The sequence below is a fragment of the Nipponia nippon genome, unplaced genomic scaffold (assembly GCF_047370975.1).
Source record: "Nipponia nippon isolate SJK-2023a ecotype South Korea unplaced genomic scaffold, ASM4737097v1 scaffold_40, whole genome shotgun sequence".
NCBI lineage: Eukaryota > Metazoa > Chordata > Aves > Pelecaniformes > Threskiornithidae > Nipponia > Nipponia nippon.
This window is the reverse complement of record NW_028262359.1, coordinates 274,137-296,049: the sequence shown is the minus strand read 5'-3', so window position 1 is coordinate 296,049 and position 21,913 is coordinate 274,137. Positions and strand designations below refer to the sequence as shown.

General features: G+C 59.5%; 2 protein-coding genes across 6 annotated transcripts; both read right to left on the bottom strand.

Moving 5' to 3' along the window:
* Positions 1 to 152: 152 nt before the first annotated feature.
* LOC148053036 (uncharacterized) lies at positions 153 to 7,507 on the bottom strand. Of its 2 annotated transcripts, XM_087777669.1 has the most exons (12): positions 7,319 to 7,439; positions 6,614 to 6,723; positions 5,808 to 6,050; positions 4,871 to 5,161; positions 4,388 to 4,485; positions 2,826 to 3,024; positions 2,494 to 2,605; positions 2,123 to 2,369; positions 1,806 to 1,845; positions 1,416 to 1,521; positions 1,291 to 1,336; positions 153 to 706 (listed from the first exon to the last, which is right to left on the bottom strand). In XM_087777669.1, the coding sequence occupies exons 3-11, from the start codon at positions 6,010 to 6,012 to the stop codon at positions 1,294 to 1,296; spliced, it is 1,341 nt and encodes a 446-aa protein (XP_087633795.1). In that variant the 5' UTR covers positions 6,013 to 6,050; positions 6,614 to 6,723; positions 7,319 to 7,439; the 3' UTR covers positions 153 to 706; positions 1,291 to 1,293. The 2 variants fall into 2 exon arrangements, with proteins under 2 accessions (XP_087633795.1, XP_087633794.1); XM_087777668.1 differs by lacking the exon at positions 6,614 to 6,723 and having other exon boundaries at positions 7,319 to 7,507.
* Positions 7,508 to 11,696: 4,189 nt separating this feature from the next.
* LOC148053035 (uncharacterized) lies at positions 11,697 to 19,595 on the bottom strand. 4 transcript variants are annotated; one of them, XM_087777666.1, is made up of 12 exons: positions 19,407 to 19,527; positions 18,702 to 18,811; positions 17,898 to 18,140; positions 16,621 to 16,863; positions 15,861 to 16,100; positions 14,041 to 14,331; positions 13,693 to 13,790; positions 13,395 to 13,587; positions 13,164 to 13,272; positions 12,713 to 12,759; positions 12,398 to 12,469; positions 11,697 to 12,259 (listed from the first exon to the last, which is right to left on the bottom strand). In XM_087777666.1, the coding sequence occupies exons 3-12, from the start codon at positions 18,100 to 18,102 to the stop codon at positions 12,180 to 12,182; spliced, it is 1,578 nt and encodes a 525-aa protein (XP_087633792.1). In that variant the 5' UTR covers positions 18,103 to 18,140; positions 18,702 to 18,811; positions 19,407 to 19,527; the 3' UTR covers positions 11,697 to 12,179. The 4 variants fall into 4 exon arrangements, with proteins under 4 accessions (XP_087633792.1, XP_087633788.1, XP_087633789.1 ...); XM_087777662.1 differs by lacking the exon at positions 18,702 to 18,811 and having other exon boundaries at positions 19,407 to 19,595; XM_087777663.1 differs by lacking the exon at positions 18,702 to 18,811 and having other exon boundaries at positions 13,395 to 13,533; positions 19,407 to 19,595.
* Between the last annotated feature and the right edge of the window lie 2,318 nt (positions 19,596 to 21,913).

Here is a 21,913-nt window from a genome sequence, read left to right as displayed (position 1 = left end):
AGCCCTGGCGGTTGGAAAGGCTGCCAGGCACCACGCGGGGACACGGGGTCACAGCAGCCCTGCTCATGACCTCCCCTCAACAAGGAAGGCGCAATTAGCTCCCTGCAGGGGGATGTGACCCCACAAGGGCAATGAGGGGACCAGGCAGGAGCTGTAGTGGGGCAGGCAGCACCCTCCAAACCACAAGCCTTTATTCGTTGTCGAGACAGAGCAGGCAGAGTCAGGAAGGCAGCCCAGCCAGGCCAAGCTCCAGCAGAGCCCTGCGTTTGGCTGAGTATCAGCAGGCAGAGGAGGGAGAGGGGTTGGGAACCCAGGACATGGCGGGAGCAGGGAACATCCCTCAGCCTCTGGCATACAGTTCGTGCTTCCAGGATAGCAAAAATGAAAGGAAAGCCTAAAAAAAGGAACTACAGAAAGTCACATTCAAAGGCCTTAAAAGAGCAGTAAACGAAAGCTGGGAGGTGAAGGGGGTGAGGAAAGAAAAAGCTCACAACCCTCCTTGGCCTCCTGTTTTCCTCTTGCTCTGATGAACTGGATGGGACCCCCAGTGCTGGTCACAGTCACAGGAGATCCAGGGGGCCCGGCAGCCATCAGCAGTGAGCTGGGGTCATCCTCCCCATCTTCTCTGCTCCCTCACTGCTCTGAATGTCTCCTGTGGTCCTGGGCAGGGGCTGGAGTGACTGATCTCCAGCCTGGCCACCTTTACCTGCAGAGACCAAGAACACCCGGGGCAGAGGCTGCTGCGTGCCCTCGGCTGCATGGGGAGCTCACGCCACCACAGCTGCCTGCACACAGGAGTGTCTGAGACAGGCTGGAGCACAGGGCAGTGCCTGTCACAGCCCGACCCCTTTGTCCCAGCTGTGCCCAACCACAGGTCCCCCAAAGTGTCTGCTGGTGCCCAGGTGAGAGCAGCAGTCCCTCAGCCTGACCCTCCTGAGACCCCTCCCAGCAGATCTCTCCCCTGGGGGGGATGACACGGCCATGGGTCCCTCAAAGGCCTGAGCCACCCTTTGGGATGCCCGTCTTTGCTCGCCCCTGCCCCTGCTCCAGGCTGGGAGCACTGCCTGGAGCCATGCTCTGCTGCCGCATGAGGCTTAGCAGGCAGAGCCATCCTGACCGTCCACAGCACCACAGAACTGGCCCAAATGGGGAGGTGTGTCAGGGAAGGGGATGAGAAGACATTTCTCCTGAGGGCCAGGCTCTCCTGGGAGATCTCTGTTCTCCTTCCACCTGCCAACGAGCCCTACAGCCCTTTTTGTGATGGTGGTCCAGAAAATGGCATTTTCCTACCTTTTAATTATCCTCCTTAGCTTTGCTGGGCAAAGACTTCCTTTTTCTGGAAAGGCAAAAGGGAGTCATGAATAAAAGACTGGCGTTGTCCATGGCCCTGCTGAACCTGTCCCCTTCCTACTCACCTGGAAAGCACCAGCCACAGGATCCCTGCAGACAGGAGGAGGATCGCCAAGAGCACAACCACCCCAATCACAGTCCCACGCCATGAGCCTGGAGGCTGCCCTGCAACTAACACACAGCCAGGAGTGGGTGCCACAGCCTGGGCCACGTGCTGGCAATGGCCCCAACGAGAGCAAAGGGTGTGTGCAAGTGTGTAGGTGTCTGTCTTGGCTTAGGTTTCTTCTGTGATGGAGGATCACCCCATGTATGGGAAATGAAAGTTTTCCTCTGCCCACCGTGAGACCCCACCGCTCCTGCGCTCGGCCAGCTCCTCTCTACGGGAAGCGGCCAGACTGGGAAAAGGGAAGACGTGGGAGAGAGGGTTGAGCACAGGGAGCGAGGAGCCCACTTACCAACAGAGAAGCTGTAGCACACGCAGGTGAACTTCTCTGCCTGTTGGAGGAGACGGGAGGGAGAGCTCAGGCCACTCCTGCCCCACTGCCCACCCTGGGGGCAAAGGCCTCCCAGCCACAGCCACCAAACGGCCCAGCTGTGGCCAAGGACCCCGGGGACACTGTCCTGCCAAGGTGCCCAGGCTCTCAGCACAGGGGCCGGGAGCGGAGCCCGTGCAGCACTGCCGCTCACTGTCGGTGGCCGGCCCAGATCCTGCTGAGGGGCCCGGCCCTGGCTGGCAGCGTCCCCGGGGAGCAGGAGCCCCCACAACGGGTACCTGCTGCGAGTGGCGGATGAGGCGGAGAAGGGCCGTGTAGTTCAAGCCCAGCTGGAGGGCAGCGTTGTGGTAACCCTGCCCGTGGGTCCCGTCGCCCAGCACAAAGTCCGTGGGAGCGGTGAGGTTGAGCACAATGGCCACGTAGGCGCCGCGCTGCTGGCTGGCGTTGAAGGGCTGTGGCTGCCCCAAGCAGGTGCCTTCCACCCCCGTGCCGTTGTGCGTTGTGGCCACGATGAGCTGGTGCTCCCTGCAAGGCAGGGCGGTGAGAGGGCCGCGGGACAGAGGGACGGAGGCCGCTGTGAGCAAGCGCTGCCAGTGGGGAAACCCATCTCGGGGCTGTGGAGAGCAGAGCTGCTGGGGGCTGCACTCACCTCACCGCCTCGTGAGGACGGGCGATGGGGTGGAGGCGAAGCACGGCTGTCCCTTGGGATGGGGAGGTGTCACGGGCGCCGCGGCAGGTGCTGTCGAGAGGGTGTGGGGTGTCTGGAGGGGAAGACCCGGGGGATGAGCACCAGCGGGCAGCATGGCAGGGGCTGTGCAGGGAGCAGAGGCAGCCCCGGGCAGTGCAGGCCGCAGAGCACAGCTGCTCTGTGCCCAGGCTCCTCCACTCCGGCCAGGAGGCCACAGGGCTGGGGACAGAGCTGCCTCAGCCGGGGCGCACGCTGCGGCCACCCTGGAGGGACTGGGGCATGACAAGCCTTACGCGAGCTGTTGGTCTGAAACTCCCACAGTGACGCAGCCCCGGCTCCAGCGGCTGTGAGTCCCTGCAGCGTCACCACGTAGCTGCTGCCGGGGCTGTAGTCGGGCAGCGGGTGCTCAGTGACGGAGCTGCTCAGCCGCAGCCGCAGCCGCTCTATCTCCAGGAAGCCGCCGTCCTGCGTGCTCCTCGTCGTGATATTCAGCTGGGGACAAGAGACAGATCTGGGGGGCAGCAGCTCCCACCTGCCCTCTGGGAACCTGCCCAGCGCACACCGAGAGAGAGCAAAGCACCCCTGTGAGCCTCCCCTGCCCTGTGACTGCCCCAGTTCTGGAAGGCTCCCAGAGAGGAACCAGCAGGAGCCTTGGCCCCATGCGTGGACCTCAAAGCAGACAAGAGGAGGAGAGGAGGAATTTGGAGCCAACGCTCAAGATGTCAGAGCGGCTGCCTCTGTGAGCAAAGGACCAAGCCTCTGTGTAGAGCTGAGGGCAGGAGGGAGGCAGTTCCTACGAAGAGGTGTATATATGTGTAATGAGGCTGAGGCCAGGTCACTGGTATGGTATTGCAACGCTGCAGGCACTGTGGTGACATCCCCCACAAGAGGAGCCCTGAACTTCTCTTTTCTCCCTCTGCAAGGTTGGACTCTGAAGGCTTTGACTACATGAAAAGGGGAAAAGAGAGTTACCACAAGGGATAGAGGTACAGGCTCCCCTTTTGCCAAACCACCATCTGAATTTTTCCTGAGATCCTGGGTCATCCTTACTGCTGTCAGAGTCTTTAAGGAAATAGCATTTTAGGAATATGCAAAAAAGGACCTAACTGAAACCAGAAAAAAGGGTTCTTTTCACAAGCAGAGGTATCTGGGAGCAGGGAACCAGCTGGAACAGGCCAACAAGCAATGCCATCAGGGCTGGTTTCTACAGGAAAGAGCTAAGAGGGGCACGAAGAACCAGCATGACTGGGTCCCTGTCACCCCACAGAGAGGTCTGTCCTCAAAGAGGGCATAGGACACACTGGCAAGGGTCTCACTCCCACTCAGTGCTAGAAAGCAAGGCTGCATTGTGGGAAGAGCCCCAAACGCACAGACAGAGCAGGTGTTTCTAGCCATGCACTGAGGAAAACTCAAAGGAAGAGTGCAACTGTCACAGAAGAAGAGGGTTTTTCAGAGGACGATTCAAACCACAGGCTTCCCTGTGGCAGGAACAAGAAACAAACATGCAAGAGGCACAGGAAACCGTGGGAGGCCACCCCAGCAGGCACGTCACCAAATGCTGCACACCGAGCCGCAAATTCTGCCAAACCCCAGGCTGAGCAGACCTAGGACGGAAGTCCAGGGGGGAGGGAGCTCCCACCACCTCTCTGGGCAAAGCCACAGTACGAGGAATGTCGAGGGTGAGACAGAAAGTACTCGTGCTCATCACAGCCAGATATTCACCTGGACTGGCTGTGAACTGCTGGTCATCACGGCTTTCCCTTCCCCACTCTCCTCGCCTGAGCACACAGAGCTCCAGGCAGGGAGGCACCTGGCAAGGTGAGGGGCCTGCGGGGAGTCTGTGGTGCCCTGGTACCTGGTATCCGATGATCTCCCCTTTGCAGGAGGGCAGCGCCTTCCACCTGAGGGACCCTGTGCTGGGATCCAACCACAGCTTCTCCGGTTTGTCCGGCACTGGAAGCACAGGAGGACGGGTCACGCCTGGGGCTGGCGAGGAGGGGCTGGGCCCAGCACAGGGTGCAGGCAACTCCGTGCCCAGGCCACAGGCTCAAAGGGACTGCCCATGAAGGGTTTGTCCCAGACAAAGGCTGCATGTGTCACAGCAGCAGCAGCAGGAGCAACAACAGTGTGGTGAGGAGGGGGAGAGTGAGGAGGGGACGTGCTGTGCTCCAGGGTCCTGCACAGCCCCTTCCCCTGAGCCCCACAGGCTCCAAACAGCCCCGTTCCCAGGACCATCACTGCAGGCTGAGCTGCTGGGCGAAAGGGACAGTTATACACCTGCCGTACCTGTGACACAACCCAGGACTGTCCCTTCACTCCTACACTCATGCGCACATACCTGTTTCCTCTGTCCTAACCAACCATGAGAAAAGAATCGTGCTGGGGGGCAGGGAGATGGTGACACTGTAGTCAGTGAAGGGCTGCAGAGGGGGACAGGTGAATGTTCCCTCCTGGCCGTGTAGCATCTCCTCTCCTTTCACCTCTTCAGCCTCACAGGGAGGGGAGGAAGGCACTGCCAGCCGGCACGTGGCCTGCATGTGCTGGCAGGCGTCAGGGAGCCTGCAGGTCCAGTTCAGCTTGATGCTGGTGCTGGAGATGTCCAAGGTCCCGGGGACAACCTGCAGGACTTCTGTGAAGGAAACGTTGCAAGAGGGTCACTTCCTTCCCTTCCCTTCCCAGCCTTGCAAGGGTGCTGCACTCAGACAGCCCTGCTGCCCACCCAGCCGGGAGGGAGGGAGGGAGAGTGAGAGGCTGAAACTGGTCACTGCAGCTCTGGTAGAGCTGGTGGGCCTCAGTGAACCAAGCTCTGAGGAGATGGTGCCAAGCCTGTGCCCACCATGACACAGAGCCTGCAGGGGACCAGCCTACAGGGAGCAAGCTGTGATACTCACAGCTGCACAGTCTGAGAGGACACAGGCAGCAGAGCCCTCTGATCCCCCTGCCCCGACTGGGATGCCACACAGACCACAAAGCACCACACAAAGCTCTCCCACGCTTCTCTCCTTTGTGCACAAGCTGCTGCCAGAAGCCCTCAGGGACACCCTTGTCACCCACACCTTCAGCAAGAATCTCCCACCCACTGGAGAACTGCAGGCGGGACTCAGGGGCTGCCTCCACACCGCCTGCAGCAGCACCTCCCATTTCCCCAGGCAGGCAGAGAGCCTGAAGCCTCCTCAGCACTGAGACCTCCTGTGCACGCACAGCCTGCCTTCCCCCGTTCCTGCTCAGCAAGGGCAGAGCGGGGCAGCCAGGAGAGCTCCTGATGCCTCCCTTACCGACACACGCCAGGTAGGACTGAATGCGGATCCAGCCACCTCCTCTGAGCTTTCCATCCCAAACTTCTCTATATACAGGTGTCCCAAAAGGGGTAGACTGGTCTTCTCTCACACATTTGACGTGGGTGAAGGATGGGTGAAAACCCGCAGGACAGCTCAGCATCACTTCTTCGTTCTCCTTGTAATTGTCCTGGTCTGGTGCCATCTGGAGTCTCGAGTCCCACTGGGGCCTTTGGCACGTTGCTGGCAGAGGTGAAAGTGGGTGTTAGTTGGGGTGGGAGGTGATGAGGAGGTGGGTCAGGGGTGTAGGTGGTGGGGTACCAGCAATCCCCAGCGATCCCTCCAGCCCCTGAGGGGAGAGGGACATGGGGATGGAGGTGACATGTCCGTCTGCCAGGAGGTGACCTGCAGGCAAGGCTCGTTGGTAGGAGGCTCTCCTTGCGTACCTGAAGCGTGAAGGGTCACTCCTCCGTGAACCTCCCTCATCCTTGTGTATTCCCTCCTCCACAGCCCGCAGCAGGGAGTTGTCCAAGACAATCAACCCTGCGCTGCGCGACCCCCTCCAGCCACCGTCCACCAGCCCTGCTGGGGTGCATGTCCCTCCAGCCATGGCTCATCCCTCCCACCGGGATCACAGATGCCCCTCTTACACTTCTGGGGTCCCTGCCCTGGCTCAGTCAGTCCCTCAGCCACTCTCCTCCTTCCCCACGCCACCGTGCAGCGGCACATGGGGATGAGCAATGCAATTCACGTCCCCTGCTTTACCACAGCCCCTGCCCCTTTTCCCAGGCCCATCCCCTCCTCACCACATTCACCGTCCTCTGGGCTGAGCAGGCACCGCCCGTCCCAGCAGTTTGCTGAGCGCTGTGAGGGGAGGCTTTGTGGCAACCACTCCTGCAGGCAGGGACGCTGACACCTGGGAAGGAGCACTTCCCTCTTCCAGCCTCTGCAAGAGGCTCTGGGAGGCCCCCGAGTGCTTAAACGGCAAACTTGCTTCTCCCAAAGAGGCAGAGAAGGGATCTGACAAGGTTCAGACCATCTTCTCAACAGCCATGAGGAGCACAGGCGTGCTGGGCAACCAGCCACTTACGGGCAGGCTTTGCTCTCAAACAACCCCGATTACAGAAGGCAAGAGATGCCCAGCTGAGCACCGCACCCAGCAGCTCTGTCCCGCTGACACACAGCCACCACCCACCCCGCGCACAGGCACCCAGGCGCTCCCCACGCCCAGGCCCATCCAGCTGCCAAAGCGGCAGCAAGTTCCTGGTTGCTCTGCTCTCAGCAGGCACAGCGTCCCTCGGGCACACCTGGGCACAGGACACGTGCAGAAAGGGGCAGCCCTGCTCCCTGAAGACCCTTCCCCTGATTCACGGTGCATGCATTCATTCACGCCTGATTCATGCCTGCAGCCGCCGGGGAGCCACTGGCAACCCGGCTCGCTGCAGGGCATGACCCATCCCCGACCGACCACAGCACAATCTCCCCAGGGCAGAGGAGGAACCGCATCTTACCTGTTTCCCGGGGCACTCCTTGGACCGTGGGATCAGGTTCTTTCTGGCCCTCTGCTGCCAGCAGAGAGACAAGCACCAGGAGAAAGCTCAGAGCCACCAACTGCAGGGCCATGCTACCGTGAAGTCCCCGGGCAGGACTGAAATCTCAGCCCCACTCGCTGCCTCTGAGCCCAGGCATCTGTAGCTGACTGCAAGACTTGCAACCACAGGAAGGAAAGAGACACATGAGGACATCTCATGAGATACAGGAGGCTTCCCCTTTCGGGAGGGAACCTCCCAGCAGTGGCAGTGCTGCTGCCTTTGGCTGCCTTTTTTCCCCAGGCGCATCCAGGCTCTGGTACTCAACAGAAGCACCCCTGCCACCAGGATCCCAGGGCTTCCCCCAAAACCCCTCCTAGCGACCGGGGTGCACTCCAGAAGCACTGCTCCCATTTCTGAGGCAATATTCACCTGCTTCCCACCACCACTGCATGGGTTTTAGAGCTGGGCCGAGTCACTGCGCTTCCCCTCAATGATGCCAGGAGATGGAGGACCGTTGAGAAAGCACATGTAGAGCTGCCGAGGAGCAGGGATAGGAATGGGGACGTGAACCTCCTCAAGCAAAGGAGTAGCTCAAGGCCTGAAACAGTCCTTGGCCCTTCTGAAAGACACACTCAGCCCACACCCGCTCTCCTCCTTCCCTGCTCCTCCATCCCCACCTGCCTTCTCCTCCTCCTCCTCAGCCTGGCAGCACTCTCCTCTGTCCCCAGGGGTGCAGACCACCCTGTCCTCCAGTGCCAGCTGAGTGCCTGAGGAAACCCTCCGAGCTACTAAACCACCCGCCTTGCTCCTCAGCAGCTCCTGCTTTCCTCTTCCTCCAGAACGTCTCGTGGGCCCGCCCAGGATGGCTCAGATCCCAGAGGGCTGCAGGATCACCCACAGGGGCCGCGGAGGAGCAAAGACCGTGCAAAGGCCCTCAGCTTTGCCCGCGGCACACGCCCAGGACACACTCCTGCCCGGGATGTGCTGTGGGGAGCACCACCGCTCACTGGTTCCCAACACACACCCCACCCAGGGTCCCAGGAGCCACTGGCAGGTACCACGATGATGCTCACACAGCTCATAGGAAGGACTGTCAAAACGTGTCTTTACTGGCATCTGCACGTCATCCCAGACTGAAAAAAAGGCCTGGCAAGAGACTGGTTGATTGCCCTATCTTCCGGCAGTGTGCTCCTCGACCTGCGGCTTCCTAACAGAGAGGGTCTTGTGGGTGAAGTGGCCATTGGTGGCTGCCTTGGCCACAGCGACCACGAAGCAGTCAAATTTACAATCTGTGGTAACAGGAGCAAAACTGCCAGCAGGACCTCGACTCTGGAGATGAGGAGAGCTGACTTCAGGCTGCCCAGGAACGACTTAGGAAGGTCCTCTGGAAAAAGCTTCTGAAGGTGCTGGGGTCCATCAGTGCTCGTCACTTTTTAAGAACCACCTCCTAAGAGCACAGGAGCAGGCAATTCCAAAATGTCGGAAGTCAAGCAGGCCAGGTAGAAGCCCGGCTTGGCTGAGCCGGGATCTTATGCTAGAACTAAGACGAAAAAGAAAATGTATGGCCGCTGGAAGCAAGGTCAGGCAACCTGGGAGGGCTACAGGGATGCCGTTCGCCACTGTAGGGAGGAAAGACGCGCGGCCAAAGCTCAGCTAGAGCTGAAGCTGGCCGGTACTGTGACGGACAATAAAAAGGGGTTTTTAAGTATGTAGATAGCAAAAGGCAGGCCAGAAATAACATTGGCCCGTTACTTGACGAGCACGGTCACCTCACAAACAGGGACATAGACAAAGCAGAGATGTTCACTGCTTTCTTCACCTCGGTCTTCAACACCGATGATGGGCTCTGGGACCCCCTCTAGCTCTGGGCTAGAGAACCATGACTGCGAGAACGACAAACTCCCAGCCAACCCCAAACTTGTGCAGGATTTGCTGCTCCAGCTGGATCCCTGTAAGTCAGTGGGGCCCGGTGGGATTCATCCAAGGGTGCTTAGAGAGCTGGCTGATGTCATAGCGAGACCTCTCTCAATGATTTTTCAATGCTCTTGGGCATCTGGAGAGGTCCCAGTTGACTGGAAGCTGGCAAACGTTGTCCCAGTCTTCAAGAAGGGCAACAGGGATGGCCCCGCTAACTACAGGCCTGTCAGTCTCACCTCTGTGCCTGGCAAAATCATGGAGAAGATTATTCTGGGAGGTATTGAAAAACACCTGAAAGACAATGCAGTCACTGGTCCCAGCCAGCACGGGGTCACCAGGGGAAAGCCCTCCTTAACAAACCTGATGTCCTTCAACGACAAGGTTACCCACCTAGGTGGCCAAGGGAAGCCAGTCGATGTAATCTTTTGGGACTTCAGTAAAGCCTTCGATACTGTCTCCCACAGCATCCTCCTGGACAAAATGTCCAGCCTACAGCTGGATAAACACAGAATGCAATGGGTGAGCCATTGGCAGGCGGGTCGGGCTCAAAGGGTTATAGTAAATGGGGTCACATCGCGCTGGCGACCAGTCACTAGCGGGGCTCTGCAGGGATCCATCTCAGGGCCAGTGCTCTTCAGTATCTTCCTAAAGGACTTGGATGCAGGACTTGAAGGTTTGTTATCAAAGTTTACCGATGACACAAAATTGGGAGGAGCTGTTGACACTCTCGAGGGCAGAGAGGCCCTGCAGAGAGATCTGGACAAATTAGAGAGCTGGGCAATCACCAGCCGGATGCAGTTTAACAAGGGAAAGTGCTGGATTTTGCACCTGGGACATGGCAACCCTGGAGGTACCTGCAGACTGGGGAAGGAGAGGCTGGAGAGCAGCCCCGCGGAGAGGGAGCTGGGGGTTCTGGTCAACGGCAAGTTGAACATGAGCCAAGAGTGTGCCCTGGCAGCCAGGAGGGCCAACCGTGTCCTGGGGTGCATCAAGCACGGTGTTGCTGGCCGGTCGAGGGCGGGGATCGTCCCGCTCTACTCTGCACTGGTGCGGCCTCACCTTGAGCACTGTGTGCAGTTTTGGGGGCCACAGCACAAAAAGGATACAAAGCTACTGGAGGGGGTCCAGAGGAGAGCCACAAAGATGGTGAAGGGATTAGAGGGAAGCCTCACGAGGAGCGGCTGAAGTCACTTGGTCTGTTCAGCCTGGAGAAGAGGAGACTGAGGGGAGACCTCATCGCGGTCTACAGCTTCCTCACGAGGGAAGGAGGGGGGCAGGCGCTGATCTCTTCTCCCTGGTGACCAGTGGTAGGACCCGAGGGAACACCAGGAAGATACGCCAGTGTGGCAATTAAACACGGACTCCGCATATGAGTTTAGGCGAAGACAAGCGAAGCCGACAAGCGAAGACAAGCGAAGATGACGACGACAGCGACAATGATGCTTTATTTTTACCATCTATCCCTTTTATAATATGATCTAGTGTTCACGAGCAAGCAAAACCCATTTCGTCGGCTACTGTCTTGCGTCCACGCGTCTCTTCAGCGTTACTTACTGGTTCTTCAAGCTGGTGCACGCAAATTCCTCTTTCAGGGATATATCCAATCTCATCCTTATTTTTCTGCCTCTAAGTTTCACAAACTTGTTTGTAACAAGCCTCAAGGGCACAGCTGCATTCCTGCGAACCTGTTTGTAACAAGCCTCAAGGGCACAGCTGCATCTCGTCAAAGTAAAACACAATCTCATTTATTCGCACACGCCGGGGGGGTTAGGCTGGGCATTAGGAAAAGGTTCTGCACCCAGAGGGTGGTGGAGCGCTGGGACAGGCTCCCCCGGGAGGCAGTCACAGCGCCAAGCCCGACAACATTTAAGAAGCATTTGGACAATGCCCTCAGACACATGGTGTGAATTTGGGGGCTGTCCTGTGCAGGGACAGGAGTTGGACTCGATGATCCCTGCGGGTCCCTTCCAACTCAGGACATTCTGTGATTCTGTGATTCCTCAGCCAGGAGAGCCTTCGGGCTGCCCCTCAAGCTCCAGGCTGCACCGGGCACCGGCATCCCACAGTGCGGGAGAGGCAGCGGCTGCCGGAGGCTGCGCCGGGGCAGCAGCAGCAGCCGAGGTCGAGCAGACCCCAAAGGCTGCAGGATGGGGACTTCCCAAGAGGGCCAGGGACAACTGCAGCTCACAAAATGGGAGCCGAGCACGAGCACCCACAGAGGGGGTCACAGACCAACGCAGAGGTCCCGCCAGGCCTAGTGAACACCATGGTACTTGTAGGACGCGGAGGAGAGAAAGTAGGAAGCCGAAGCGTTGTGCTGGCAGCACGCAGCTTCTCAGGTGTGCTTCCCCGGGGCTGGAAAAGCCTAGTCCAAGCTCCTCCATGAAGATTCATCGGGACAGGGCTTTCACACACAAAACAGGGAGGAAGCACGACAAGGTGGGAGCTGTCGCAGGGCAGGCAGCCCCTGCAAGCCACAACAATTTATTGGTTGTTTGGACACAGCAGCACAGCTGCGAGGGCAGCGCCGGTGGGCCAAACTCAAGCAGAGGCCAGGGTTTTAGGTGGATTTGGGGACACGGAGTGGGGAAAAAGGGGCTGGGGCCCAGCGAGCTGCATTCGGTCTCACAGGACAGTTGCAGGCACCAGGATGCGGGTCAGATGGCTTTGCCACAGCACTGGAGGACTACCAGAACACGTCCTTGCTGGCACAAGCAGGTCGTCCCAGGCCTTGGGCTGCTCCCAAGGATGCGACAGAGGAAGCTGGAGCTTGATGAGGGAGCAAATTTGAGGGGGAGCCATAACCCACCACAAGCGAGATGAGGTCCTGCTTCCAGTGGCGCAGGACCGAGCCTCAAGAAGGGGCTGTGGGAAGTGCCATCGGCACTGAGCCTCGGACGTCCAGCCCATCTTCTCCTCTCCCTCACTGCTCTCTCTGTCTCCTGGGAACTCCAGGACAGGCAAGGGCTGGGGCAAACGGCTCTCCAGCCTGGCCACCTTTCCCTGTGGAGACCAAGGGCACGCGGGGCAGAGGCTGCTGCGTGTCCTCGGCAGCGTGCGGAGCTCACACCATCACAGCTGCCGCTCTCCACCCTCTCCCTGCCAGGTGTGGGAACAGAGGCAGGGCGATCCACCTCCTACCTGCATCTTCCTCTGCCAGATGAGTCTTCTTGATCACGCAGTACTTATCCGAGTTCTCACAGGGCTGGAGCTCTGGGAGGACAACACGACAGAAACAGCCTGAGGGACCCAGCCAGCAGCTGCTGGAAGAGGCAGGCGGAGGAGGCTCTGGGCTGGGGATAGCAGCTGTGGGACACGCTGCTCTGGCAGGTCGGCCAGAGCCAGCAGGGCTGCCTGCCGCCACCGCAGGATGGCAACGGGCTCTCCTGCAAGAGACCTGCTCCCCTCCCAGCTCCAACCCCAGCCCTACAGCCATCTCTGCGATGGGGACCCTACCTGTGTAATGATCCTCCTCGGCTTTGCTGGCCAAGGCCTTCCTTTTCCTGGGAAGGCAAAGGGCAGTCCTGAGTCGGGGGAGAGGCTGACGTGGCCCAGGGCCCTGCTGAACCCAGCCGCAGCGGCGTGGAGGGCTCCGCACACCCTCCCTCTGGGCCCTCGCGAGCTGGCGGGCATTGCCCATCAACACCCCAGGGGACAGCAGCGGCAGCGGCAGCAACAAGGGAGGAGGTCTCTTAGCACACACGGTCCCTGCGCCAGCCCCGTGGAACGTGCTTGTGAGCCCAGCCAGGAGCCCTACAGCTGACCTATGGTAGGACCAGCCAGCTGCATCTGCCGCGCCTGCAGAAGGGTGGCAGCAGCTGGGGGAACCCCCTCTCCATCCCCAGCCACCCCACAGCACAGCATGGCCTGAGGCACAGCAGCGACTCCAAGTCTCCGCACTACTCACCTGGACAGCACAAACCACAGGATCCCCGCAGATAAGGGGACCAGCAGCGACAGCGCAACCACCACCGCGACCGCCGACCCAGGCCACGGGCCCAGCGGCTGTCCTGCAACTAATGCACAGCCAGGAGTGGGTGCCGCAGCCTGGACCGTGCGCCAGCAATGGCCCCGACCTTGGCGCTGGTCGCTCCCAGGGAGGCCACCTCAGCCAGACACAGGGCACGACAATCATTACCCGAGACGCAGCTTTGAAATTCCAGCAGCGACGCAGCTCCAGCACCAGCCGCCGTGAGGCCCTGCACTGTCACCGTGTATTTGCTTCCAGGCGCCTGATGAGGTGGCGTGTACTGAGTGACAGACTGGTTCAGCGACACCTGCTTGAACTCAAGGAAGCTGCCATCCTGCGCTCTCCTGGCCGTGATGTTCAGCTAGAGGCAGGACAGGGAGCTGGTGGGGAGCAGCACTGAGCTCCCGCTCCTGCGCTGGGCAGCTCTGTGCAGAGGGGCTGTGGGGAGTCTGTGGTGCCCTGGTACCTGGTATCCGATGATCTCCCCTTTGCAGGAGGGCAGCGCCTTCCACCTGAGGGACCCTGTGCTGGAATCCAACCACAGCTTCTCCGGTTTGTCCGGCACTGGAAGCACAGGAGGACGGGTCACGCATGGGACTGGCGAGGAGGGGCTGAGCACAGCGCAGGGTGCAGGCAGCTCCGGGCCCAGGGGAGAGGGAGAGTGCTGTGCTCCAGGGCCCTGCACAGCCCCTTCCCCTGAGCCCCACAGGATACGAGCAGCCCTCATCCCGGGACCATCACTGCAGGGAGTGGATGATCAGGCTGAGCTGCCGGGTGAAGGGCACCTTCACACTTCATGTAGGAGGACACGTACCCGTTTCCTTCGTCCTGAGGAGCCGCGTGTACAGGATCATGCTGGGAGGCAGGGAGATGGTGACACTGTAGTCAGTGAAGGGCTGCAGAGGGGGACAGGTGAATGTTCCCTCCTGGCCGTGTAGCATCTCCTCTCCTTTCACCTCTTCAGCCTCACAGGGAGGGGAGGAAGGCACTGCCAGCCGGCACGTGGCCTGCATGTGCTGGCAGGCGTCAGGGAGCCTGCAGGTCCAGTTCAGCTTGATGCTGGTGCTGGAGATGTCCAAGGTCCCGGGGACAACCTGCAGGACTTCTGTGAAGGAAACGTTGCAAGAGGGTCACTTCCTTCCCTTCCCTTCCCAGCCTTGCAAGGGTGCTGCACTCAGACAGCCCTGCTGCCCACCCAGCCGGGAGGGAGGGAGGGAGAGTGAGAGGCTGAAACTGGTCACTGCAGCTCTGGGAGGGGAGCACAAGGATTCTGGACAGGAATGAATGTGGGTGAATGTGTGGACTACTATTGCTTAAGGCAATTTTCCCCACCGAATCAAAACTCAGGTGTTTGTGGGTCCCAGCATCTCTGCATTCCTACAGATGCAGCTCTTCGAAAGATCTAGCCCTTTCCTGCTCTGCATAGACCCCAGGAGAAAGGTTGCTGGGCCATCTCGTCTAGACTGTGCTCTTGCCTAGAAAGGTTGGACCAGATGATCCTTTAGGTCCCTTCCAACCTAGTATTCTATGATTCCATGATTCCATGGTTCAGGGTTTTCTCTGACAGTATAGTGAGAGATGGAGCTCTAGGCCACCATACAGAGTAGCCCTCCTACACCACATCCCCAGGAAGGGGATAAGGAGAAAAAGGGCCCTGCGTTGCTTCCCCCAGGCCTCCCAGGAAAGGCCAGGAGGAGCAGGAGCTTGGGGGACTGGGGAACCCAGGAGGGGCTCATACTGTGCACAAAGCTTGCACAGTGACTGATGGACCAGCGTTTGACCCTGGTGCCTTGTGGCTTCATCTAAGAAGCCAGGGCTACTTTGTGCCTTAGGAACATGCCACACAAAATGAGCAAAGCACCCAAGGGGACCAGGCGGGACACCCTGAAAGCTTGAGTCATGCATGAAACTGTCCCCGGGGGGGCTGTCAAAGAAGAAGCATCCCCTTCCCCTCCCACAGACCTCCCCACACTACCCATGCTCACAGCTGCCTGCAGGGAACCAGCCCTGAGACCTCTTACTGTGGCCTAGGTCTCAGGGCACTCGGTGAGCTGGGGAGAAGCAGAGGACTATTAGTTCAAAACTTCGGGGACCTCTCACCAGGTCCCCAAATCAGCCCACTATTACCCTGTTTTTCCTAGAAGGGGACCTCAGTGCCCCAAGCTCTAAGGAGATGGTGCCAAACCTGTGCCCACCATGACACAGAGCCTGCAGGGGACCAGCCTACAGGGAGCAAGCTGTGATACTCACAGCTGCACAGTCTGAGAGGACACAGGCAGCAGAGCCCTCTGATCCCCCTGCCCCGACTGGGATGCCACACAGACCACAAAGCACCACACAAAGCTCTCCCACGCTTCTCTCCTTTGTGCACAAGCTGCTGCCAGAAGCCCTCAGGGACACCCTTGTCACCCACACCTTCAGCAAGAATCTCCCACCCACTGGAGAACTGCAGGCGGGACTCAGGGGCTGCCTCCACACCGCCTGCAGCAGCACCTCCCATTTCCCCAGGCAGGCAGAGAGCCTGAAGCCTCCTCAGCACTGAAACCTCCTGTATACACACAGCCTGCCTTCCCCCGTTCCTGCTCAGCAAGGGCAGAGCGGGGCAGCCAGGAGAGCTCCTGATGCCTCCCTTACCGATGCACACCACGTTGGACCGAATGCGGACCCAGCCACCTCTGCTGTCCCTTCCACGCCAGACTTCTCTGTATGCAGGTCTCCCATAACTGAACGGGACTTCTCTCACACATTTGACGTGGGTGAAGGATGGGTGAAAACCCGCAGGACAGCTCAGCATCACTTCTTCGTTCTTCTTGTAATTGTCCTGGTCTGGTGCCAGCCGGAGTCTCGAGTCCCACTGGGGCCTTTGGCATGCTTCTGGCAGATGTGAAAGTGGGTGTTAGTTGCGGTGGGAGGTGTTGAGGAGGTGGGTCAGGGGTGGGTGGTGGGGTATCAGCAATCATTCCTGCCCCAGGCCCTGACACCCATCTGCAGGGCCCCATGTCTCCACCTCCACCAGGAACCTCCCACCCACCCGTGGATCGCAGGCTGGAGCCCTGCACACCCTGCGCTCTGCCCTGGCCTGGCACGAGCAGCTCTGAACACTGCCCCCTGCCCCGATCCCACAGCCCCCTCCTGCCGGGACCCTGAGGGACGGAGGCTGGCACCAGTCCCCTCCCTGCAGAGGCTCCCCTGCAGCCCCCGGCCAAGCACAGGCCAGGCTCAGGGGCTGCCTCCACACCGCCTTCAGCAGCACCTCCCATTTCCCCAGGCAGGCAGAGAGCCTGAAACCTCCTCGGCACTGAAACCTCCTGTATACACACAGCCTGCCTTCCCCCGTTCCTGCTCAGCAAGGGCAGAGCAGGGCAGCCAGGAGAGCTCCTGATGCCTCCCTTACCGATGCACACCACGTTGGACTGAATGCGGACCCAGCCACCTCTGCTGTCCCTTCCACGCCAGACTTCTCTGTATACAGGTTTCCCATAACTGATGGACTGGACTTCCCTCACACATTTGACGTGGGTGAAGGACGGCTTGAAACCATTGATGCAACTCAGCATCACTTCTTCGTTCTCCTTGTAATTCTCCTGGTCTGGTGCCAGCCAGAGTCTCGAGTCCCACTGGGGCCTTTGGCACGTTGCTGGCAGAGGCGAAAGGGGGTGTTAGTTGGGGTGGGAGGTGATGAGGAGGTGGGTCAGGGGTAGGTGGCGGGGTACCAGCAATCCCCAGTGATCCCTCCAGCCACTGAAGGGAGAGGGAAGGTGACATGTCCATCTGTCATGACATGACCCCTCAACAAGACTCTTTGGGAGGTGGCTCTCCTTGTGTAGCCAAAGCGTGAAGGATCACTCAACCTTGAACCTCCCCCATCCAGTCACCTCTGTCCATGGACACTCTTAGCCATCCACCACAGCCCACAGCAGGGAGTTTCCCACCTCATCTGCCGGCCCACCTCCCCCGAGCACTGGGCTGCCTGCGCTCGGCCATCCCCACACTCAGCACAGCTCTGTCCCTGCCCGGGGCAGCCCCACATCCCCATCGCCTGAGGGAGGGCATCGCTCTTCCCCCAGCTGCCTCCTCCACAGCTTCCAGCCCCGATGCCAGGGTTGACCCAGCCCTGGGCACTCGGGGCTCCCTTCAGTCCCCTCCACTCCCATTCCTGGGGCTGCAGCAGAGGCGCCCAGGCTCCCTCACCTCCATGGGCAGGCAGGGGGACAAGCAGGCCTGTGCACTCACCTCGAGGCGCACCAAGGATCATGGCACCTCTGTGGGCACCTCAGTGCTGGCCCCAGATCCTGCCCCAGGCCCTGGCACCCATCTGCAGGGCCCCACGCTTGGCATCTCCACCAGAAACCTCCCACCCACGCATGAATCGCAGGCTGGAGCCCTGCACACCCTGCGCTCTGCCCTGGCCCGGCACGGGCAGCTCTGGACACTTCCCCCCGCCCTGATCCCACAGCCCCCTCCTGTTGAGACCCTCAGGCAAGCACAGGGCAGGCTCAGGGGGTGCCTCCACACCGCCTTCAGCAGCACCTCCAATTTCCCCAGGCAGGCAGAGAGCCTGAAACCTCCTCAGCACTGAGACCTCCTGTGCACGCACAGCCTGCCTTCCCCCGTTCCTGCTCAGCAACGGCAGAGCGGGGCAGCCAGGAGAGCTCCTGATGCCTCCCTTACCGACACACGCCAGGTAGGACTGAATGCGGATCCAGCCACCTCCTCTGAGCTTTCCATCCCAAACTTCTCTATATACAGGTGTCCCAAAAGGGGTAGACTGGTCTTCTCTCACACATTTGACGTGGGTGAAGGATGGGTGAAAACCCGCAGGACAGCTCAGCATCACTTCTTCGTTCTCCTTGTAATTGTCCTGGTCTGGTGCCATCTGGAGTCTCGAGTCCCACTGGGGCCTTTGGCACGTTGCTGGCAGAGGTGAAAGGGGGTGTTAGTTGGGGTGGGAGGTGATGAGGAGGTGGGTCAGGGGTAGGTGGTGGGGTACCAGCAATCCCCAGCGATCCCTCCAGCCCCTGAGGGGAGAGGGACATGGGGATGGAGGTGACATGTCCGTCTGCCAGGAGGTGACCTGCAGGCAAGGCTCGTTGGTAGGAGGCTCTCCTTGCGTACCTGAAGCGTGAAGGGTCACTCCTCCGTGAACCTCCCTCATCCTTGTGTATTCCCTCCTCCACAGCCCGCAGCAGGGAGTTGTCCAAGACAATCAACCCTGCGCTGCGCGACCCCCTCCAGCCACCGTCCACCAGCCCTGCTGGGGTGCATGTCCCTCCAGCCATGGCTCATCCCTCCCACCGGGATCACAGATGCCCCTCTTACACTTCTGGGGTCCCTGCCCTGGCTCAGTCAGTCCCTCAGCCACTCTCCTCCTTCCCCACGCCACCGTGCAGCGGCACATGGGGATGAGCAATGCAATTCACGTCCCCTGCTTTACCACAGCCCCTGCCCCTTTTCCCAGGCCCATCCCCTCCTCACCACATTCACCGTCCTCTGGGCTGAGCAGGCACCGCCCGTCCCAGCAGTTTGCTGAGCGCTGTGAGGGGAGGCTTTGTGGCAACCACTCCTGCAGGCAGGGACGCTGACACCTGGGAAGGAGCACTTCCCTCTTCCAGCCTCTGCAAGAGGCTCTGGGAGGCCCCCGAGTGCTTAAACGGCAAACTTGCTTCTCCCAAAGAGGCAGAGAAGGGATCTGACAAGGTTCAGACCATCTTCTCAACAGCCATGAGGAGCACAGGCGTGCTGGGCAACCAGCCACTTACGGGCAGGCTTTGCTCTCAAACAACCCCGATTACAGAAGGCAAGAGATGCCCAGCTGAGCACCGCACCCAGCAGCTCTGTCCCGCTGACACACAGCCACCACCCACCCCGCGCACAGGCACCCAGGCGCTCCCCACGCCCAGGCCCATCCAGCTGCCAAAGCGGCAGCAAGTTCCTGGTTGCTCTGCTCTCAGCAGGCACAGCGTCCCTCGGGCACGCCTGGGCACAGGACACGTGCAGAAAGGGGCAGCCCTGCTCCCTGAAGACCCTTCCCCTGATTCACGGTGCATGCATTCATTCACGCCTGATTCATGCCTGCAGCCGCCGGGGAGCCACTGGCAACCCGGCTCGCTGCAGGGCATGACCCATCCCCGACCGACCACAGCACAATCTCCCCAGGGCAGAGGAGGAACCGCATCTTACCTGTTTCCCGGGGCACTCCTTGGACCGTGGGATCAGGTTCTTTCTGGCCCTCTGCTGCCAGCAGAGAGACAAGCACCAGGAGAAAGCTCAGAGCCACCAACTGCAGGGCCATGCTACCGTGAAGTCCCCGGGCAGGACTGAAATCTCAGCCCCACTCGCTGCCTCTGAGCCCAGGCATCTGTAGCTGACTGCAAGACTTGCAACCACAGGAAGGAAAGAGACACATGAGGACATCTCATGAGATACAGGAGGCTTCCCCTTTTGGGAGGGAACCTCCCAGCAGTGGCAGTGCTGCTGCCTTTGGCTGCCTTTTTTCCCCAGGCGCATCCAGGCTCTGGTACTCAACAGAAGCACCCCTGCCACCAGGATCCCAGGGCTTCCCCCAAAACCCCTCCTAGCGACCGGGGTGCACTCCAGAAGCACTGCTCCCATTTCTGAGGCAATATTCACCTGCTTCCCACCACCACTGCATGGGTTTTAGAGCTGGGCCGAGTCACTGCGCTTCCCCTCAATGATGCCAGGAGATGGAGGACCGTTGAGAAAGCACATGTAGAGCTGCCGAGGAGCAGGGATAGGAATGGGGACGTGAACCTCCTCAAGCAAAGGAGTAGCTCAAGGCCTGAAACAGTCCTTGGCCCTTCTGAAAGACACACTCAGCCCACACCCGCTCTCCTCCTTCCCTGCTCCTCCATCCCCACCTGCCTTCTCCTCCTCCTCCTCAGCCTGGCAGCACTCTCCTCTGTCCCCAGGGGTGCAGACCACCCTGTCCTCCAGTGCCAGCTGAGTGCCTGAGGAAACCCTCCGAGCTACTAAACCACCCGCCTTGCTCCTCAGCAGCTCCTGCTTTCCTCTTCCTCCAGAACGTCCCGTGGGCCCGCCCAGGATGGCTCAGATCCCAGAGGGCTGCAGGATCACCCACAGGGGCCGCGGAGGAGCAAAGACCGTGCAAAGGCCCTCAGCTTTGCCCGCGGCACACGCCCAGGACACACTCCTGCCCGGGATGTGCTGTGGGGAGCACCACCGCTCACTGGTTCCCAACACACACCCCACCCAGGGTCCCAGGAGCCACTGGCAGGTACCACGATGATGCTCACACAGCTCATAGGAAGGACTGTCAAAACGTGTCTTTACTGGCATCTGCACGTCATCCCAGACTGAAAAAAAGGCCTGGCAAGAGACTGGTTGATTGCCCTATCTTCCGGCAGTGTGCTCCTCGACCTGCGGCTTCCTAACAGAGAGGGTCTTGTGGGTGAAGTGGCCATTGGTGGCTGCCTTGGCCACAGCGACCACGAAGCAGTCAAATTTACAATCTGTGGTAACAGGAGCAAAACTGCCAGCAGGACCTCGACTCTGGAGATGAGGAGAGCTGACTTCAGGCTGCCCAGGAACGACTTAGGAAGGTCCTCTGGAAAAAGCTTCTGAAGGTGCTGGGGTCCATCAGTGCTCGTCACTTTTTAAGAACCACCTCCTAAGAGCACAGGAGCAGGCAATTCCAAAATGTCGGAAGTCAAGCAGGCCAGGTAGAAGCCCGGCTTGGCTGAGCCGGGATCTTATGCTAGAACTAAGACGAAAAAAGAAAATGTATGGCCACTGGAAGCAAGGTCAGGCAACCTGGGAGGGCTACAGGGATGCCGTTCGCCACTGTAGGGAGGAAAGACGCGCGGCCAAAGCTCAGCTAGAGCTGAAGCTGGCCGGTACTGTGACGGACAATAAAAAGGGGTTTTTAAGTATGTAGATAGCAAAAGGCAGGCCAGAAATAACATTGGCCCGTTACTTGACGAGCACGGTCACCTCACAAACAGGGACATAGACAAAGCAGAGATGTTCACTGCTTTCTTCACCTCGGTCTTCAACACCGATGATGGGCTCTGGGACCCCCTCTAGCTCTGGGCTAGAGAACCATGACTGCGAGAACGACAAACTCCCAGCCAACCCCAAACTTGTGCAGGATTTGCTGCTCCAGCTGGATCCCTGTAAGTCAGTGGGGCCCGGTGGGATTCATCCAAGGGTGCTTAGAGAGCTGGCTGATGTCATAGCGAGACCTCTCTCAATGATTTTTCAATGCTCTTGGGCATCTGGAGAGGTCCCAGTTGACTGGAAGCTGGCAAACGTTGTCCCAGTCTTCAAGAAGGGCAACAGGGATGGCCCCGCTAACTACAGGCCTGTCAGTCTCACCTCTGTGCCTGGCAAAATCATGGAGAAGATTATTCTGGGAGGTATTGAAAAACACCTGAAAGACAATGCAGTCACTGGTCCCAGCCAGCACGGGGTCACCAGGGGAAAGCCCTCCTTAACAAACCTGATGTCCTTCAACGACAAGGTTACCCACCTAGGTGGCCAAGGGAAGCCAGTCGATGTAATCTTTTGGGACTTCAGTAAAGCCTTCGATACTGTCTCCCACAGCATCCTCCTGGACAAAATGTCCAGCCTACAGCTGGATAAACACAGAATGCAATGGGTGAGCCATTGGCAGGCGGGTCGGGCTCAAAGGGTTATAGTAAATGGGG